The following is a 5,381-nucleotide window of genomic DNA, read 5'->3' as shown; positions in this document are numbered from 1 at the left end:
ACCACGCCCGGCTGCCTTTGTCTCCTCAGTAGCGATGTTTACACATTGCATCAGGTACTCATTTGAGGCTGATTCGACCTAGGTGAGGCCCTGGACCGATTTACTTAATCGTCACTTATGTTGGTCGTGAGCGGGAATCGAACTCGGAGATCCGGGTTCATAGCCCAGCGTGCTAACCGCTGCACGACAACAAACAGGCAAACGCATGCTTACACACACACTCACGTAGACACATGAACAAGGGATAGTCAGATTTAATTTTAGCAAGGGAGGGTTTATTTCAATGCACATGAAAAACCTAATTCAGCGTTAATTTCTCTGTAATCATTGCACATGGGACACCCCCTCAAGAGCGCTGGGCTGTATTTGCTGACAGAACCGGGTTAGCATTCTGTACACTGCTGCTCTTCAGGTTACCAAGCCACGTCCAGCATTTTGTAATTAGTTTTCAAGAGTGATTTGTTACTGGTTTTGTGAGTACGTGTACTGCACTGAGCCAATGCACACGGTGTTTATTTCATAGTGGATTGATGCATTATGCCTCTTTGGAGTTTGTGTCATTGTGCCATTTGCAATAATGGTGCCAGTATGTCGTGCAGCACAGTACATTTGAAATATTGAAATGCCTTTTTACTAAATGTACATTTCAATGGAGCCTTAGTGGTAGTGCTAATTAGCAGTAGTGTCAGGTATAGTAGTAATAGCTGTGAATAGCAGCAGTACCTTGTTTATTAGGCATGTCAAGATTACTGTCTATGATTCGGTGACATGTCACAATTTCATTTGCTCAGCATGAAGGTAATGTTTGCATACAATATGCAATAACACTTAAATGACTGATTCTTGCACGACCGATTGGTGGCATGGATGAGAGAGTACAAATTAATTTGAATGAATCAATACATCATTAATATGCCTAATACTTAGTGGTAGAGTTGACACTGGTCATGATGATTAAGAAGCAAGCAGTGGAAGTCTAACAAACTAAGAGCAACCCTTTCACCCGCAGCCATGTCCTTGGAGTTCACTTTTTCAGCTTCAGCTTCTCCTTCTGCTGGTCAGAGTCCTTCTTGTAGAATTCAGAGAACTCTGGCATGGGAGAGAAATGTAACTTCAAATGGATGGCATACGTAGAGGGTTCCCTCGCTTTCTGAGGTAGATGTGTTCCAAATGAGGGTGGACAAAGCAAAATGGCGTAGCGGAGACCGCAGAGTCACGTAACCCACAAAGCGCCATACGAGGCAGCTGCTTGTCGAGCAGCGCAGATGGACCACAGAAGGTCGCATGTCCAACCATTTAGCCGCATATAAGTGATTTCAAACCGCATATCGCAAATTCTGGGAAGAAATAGGTTAGCCGCATATACACAACAATTATTACAGGAAGTGCCCATCACTGATCGATGCCCACCCGTTTGTGTGAATAACCCCACCCGACCTGAATGTACTGAAAATGTTACACACATTCGCGTACTCCTAAAGTAGAGTATAGGAGTCCGTAATGTTTCAAGCAGTTTGTACTTTGTTTTGGTCCAGCAACCTATTTGTGCAAGGCGTAACTAGATGTTCACATGATCTCTTATCCGACCTTGTTACACCATTTGTAAAATAACCATAATTCGACCTTGAATTTCCTTATAATGCTGTGGTTATGTGCTGAATGTCACATGAGAATAAAGAAAATTTTCACTGGAATGTAAATAACAATGTGATGAATTTCCTAACTATAGGTTTCCGGGAGATGGTAGTAGAGCAATGGATTCTCAAATATACGTCTGTGCAAATTTCACTGCTGTTCTCTTGTATGCGTGATTTCGCTGGGTACTCCAATTTCCTCCCACAAGTGAAACAAGAATGAACGTTATTGGGAAGACATTCCAGTTCAAGAGAGAGCATGGAAGATGTTCTATGTAAATACGTGTCATCATTGTTCATACATAAATGTCTTTCCCTTGGCTTGTTCTATATCATGTCCTCCTGAGTTTGTGTATGCCCCTTTTAAACAAGGTAACAGCCCTGTGCCACGATCTTCCGTAGACCATGGCCACACACCTTCGAAAGAGATCTTGCCATCTTTGTTTTTGTCCACACTGGTGCAGTCTTGATCCACACCGTTCATTTCCAAGAAGTCATGGTAGTCGGCATACGAAATGAAGCCGTCGTTGTCCTGTTTCCACAGAATGAGGAGGAAACATTGCCTTGCTCGTTAATGGCAGCTTTGTGAGTGCTGGTGCTAATTAATGGGAAGGTGGCTCGTGATCAAGACTAGCAACAGATTCACATCCAAGGGAGAAAACGTGTCTGTGATCTACCACGGATATGTCAGTGATGAAATTAGCTTGTGTGCTGTTCATTGGTGGATTGGTATATCGCAGAACTGTGAGTGATGGCGTTTTTACCTTAATGTCCCCGTGTCTACGCTCACCACCTTCAACTCAAAATTATCAGTGTGGTGAAGTATGGTCAGATAACCCACAATCCACAAGGCATGAGGAGGATCTCATCCAGCAGTGGACTGACTTAAGGCTTGTACATGTACCACTCATAAACGGAATTAGTCAATCACGGCAATGGAGGAGCCTGCTGGAATCATCTTGAGACGACGTGAGACTTTGGGCATGAATAATGAGTCTCATGATCATCATTATATCAGCTGGTGCAGAGGTGAGTGCTGGCACTGATCAGGGGTACAAGTCTCACAGTAGCTGAAGGGTCTTACTGACTTGTGAGGGCCATGCCCTAGCGATACGCAACAGGAAGTATGAACTTGCTGTGTGGAAATCGCACCTCTTTAAGGCTGCATTTCAACTGCCTCAGGTAAACACGAGGGAGATGAACTGAGACATCCATCTCGTGGCTAGATGCCACGGCTTGGGCACGAGTAGAGTGAGTAGCTTCAGTCGTTAATGCTTATAGAGCAGCAGAGCTAAACACGGCACATAAGAGCAGATGTGCTAGCCAATTGGGGACTCTAAGCAGAACATATCTTTACGTGCCCTCCCTTTCAATTCGTAAACTCCTAAGTAAGATAACACGATATATAGACAAGTGAAATATAAGATGTAGCAAGACGAGATAGGTGGACAAAGTGCATAGGTGTAATGAGATGCAGGAAGAGGATACAGATGCAACTGCTTTAACTCACCATGTCAATTGCTTCGAAATTAGCGTGCGCCAATGATTCCCAGTCCTGTTTTTCAAAACAAATCACAAACAACACTTTCAGAATCTTAACATTATTTTATCATACAGAGCTGCAACACTGCATATTGGTCATTGCGTCAAGTCAACGTTTGAGTATGTTATTGGAAAGACTAACAGAGGTATATTTATTTCAGAATACTTCAGAATACAGTGGAATGTCTGGAGCCATGAGCTGCAGCGCTCCTTATCTTATCTTGTAGGTTGACAGTGGCTTATGAAGATACAAATAATCAACATGCCATTAACAATTGGAAAAAGTCTTCCACGTTCGTCTGCACTGGATTTGATTATCGATTCCATCGCTTTGGTATGGATAACAGCGTCCAAAGCCGTTTTAAAAAATTCATGGTTAATCGTTTAACAACCTTAATAAGTAACGCAAAAATAGTAGCGTTATCATTGAGAACGTGTTTGTCTCTGCACGCAAAATATACAGAATACGTTTTTCATACGAATATGTCATATTTTACTATTTAATAGGTGCTCACGAACAAAACGTGCAGTAACAGTGTGTGAAAGGCAATGCCAGGCATCTTTGACTGTCGTGATGCTGCAATGAGTGTATTCCCTACCATGGCTGAAGTCGTTGGTGATCCGTGAGCAACTGGAAGGTCGAATCTGGAGCCGCTGATGTGAGGATCGCAGCGATGCGCGCACTTTTATATGCGAGCACCCAGGTGAGGGTGGGGCTCTCCAGGTGCGTGGGGCTGGGGAGGGGTGGGGCGGTCGTGGGGTTGGGGTGGTACATGTGCCTGTTTACATGTGGCTGGGAGAGGTGACACATCTTGGAGCCCAGGTGGTGCATCTGCCACTCTTCTCGAATATTCAACCCAGCGATCCTTCGATGCTTCACATGGCCTCAAGGTGCACCTCGCCTGACGCTTGTGTATGCTAAGCTCTTCCTTAACTCCCAATGTCAAAACACCGATTACTCATGTGTGTTTATGTAATTATGTACTGTTTAAGAAAACCTAAGTAACTTTCTGCTCACGTGAGGAAGGGTCCCTTAATAGAAAATGTTTGAGAAATTGTATAATGAATTTTTGACATGGGATAGAAAATGGGAGATCATGGAGAAAACCCATTACGCATAATAAAGATATTACACCCAAAGCTCTGCTTTTATGGATTCAGTCCTTTGTGATACTGCCATCTCATGGCAAAATCAATTGTTTTATTTTATTTTCTGCTCCCATGTCCATGCCTCATGCTTTTACCAACCAACCCGCACAACCAGGGTGATGGTGAAGTATGGTTAAATAATGGGAGGATGTGTAAGATTAAGAATAACCTGTTTCCTCGGTGCGTATGCGAGTCAGTTCATTGATGCACACATCGTCTCCAGCTGTGAAGTCGGTCAGGGCGTGCTGGATGGACTGGCTGTCCTTCACGTGCTAAAAGAGGAGGCTTTCACATGGCTCTGTGGCTTCGTGAGCTGAGTCCACTCACATATAACATTGACAAACATTAATTTTTCATGCATATCTGACGCTGTAACCATATGACAGTCACGTGCAAAAGCATTCGCTAAATAAATAGTAAACTTATTGAGTAAGAAAAAGGGTTGATGTATGTATTGAATATTGAATACATTACGCCTAGGCATGACGATTCCAGAAAAAAGACCAAATGAATTAATAAGCATCATGTGAATGTTGCTCATTTAAGGAAGTACGATTCAATTGTGCCTTCTAGAAGATTACTTTGCAATGACAGCAAACACTTTCAGCGCTCTAATTCGTCATGGCAGAAAGCTACCAGAACATTCTTTCAACCTATGAATAAAACAAATGCATCGTCAACACTGTTCGTGTGCTCATTAAACTGTGCACAATACAGATACGGCGTTCTGGGTTCACACTACATGCATGTAAATTACTTCTTCAGCCTTCCACATACCAATTAATTGCGTAAATATCTATTTTCTCATTAATCTCTTGAACTTTCCACATCCAGCGAACCTGGAGCTTTCCGTTTCTGCTTCATGGTGATGAGAAAATGAATTGTAACGTAGATTTTTGAAGTGTTATTACATTTACATTTTTTTGTTAATTTTCAGTAAGTCTTTTAATATCCACATTTGTAAATGTTTGGCGTTAATTACACATGAATGTAATTTTATTTTTGTGTATGACTATGTTCACGAACTAAATACCATTGTCGAGGTCTGCTAGCCAC

General features: G+C 42.5%; 1 protein-coding gene across 1 annotated transcript; it reads right to left on the bottom strand.

Annotated features, from left to right (window-relative positions):
* Nucleotides 1-253: 253 nt before the first annotated feature.
* On the bottom strand, nucleotides 254-3,856 carry LOC133347410 (calcineurin subunit B type 2-like). The gene is made up of 4 exons (XM_061559655.1): nucleotides 3,776-3,856; nucleotides 3,145-3,189; nucleotides 2,052-2,166; nucleotides 254-1,089 (listed from the first exon to the last, which is right to left on the bottom strand). The coding sequence occupies exons 1-4, from the start codon at nucleotides 3,776-3,778 to the stop codon at nucleotides 1,025-1,027; spliced, it is 228 nt and encodes a 75-aa protein (XP_061415639.1). The 5' UTR covers nucleotides 3,779-3,856; the 3' UTR covers nucleotides 254-1,024.
* Nucleotides 3,857-5,381: the final 1,525 nt, after the last annotated feature.

Source organism: Lethenteron reissneri, chromosome 26, assembly GCF_015708825.2.
Source record: "Lethenteron reissneri isolate LAM-NWPU_2019-01 chromosome 26, ASM1570882v1, whole genome shotgun sequence".
Taxonomy (NCBI): Eukaryota; Metazoa; Chordata; class Hyperoartia; order Petromyzontiformes; family Petromyzontidae; genus Lethenteron; species Lethenteron reissneri.
Note: the sequence above shows the minus strand (reverse complement) of the source record. Positions and strands in the feature narration are given on the sequence as shown.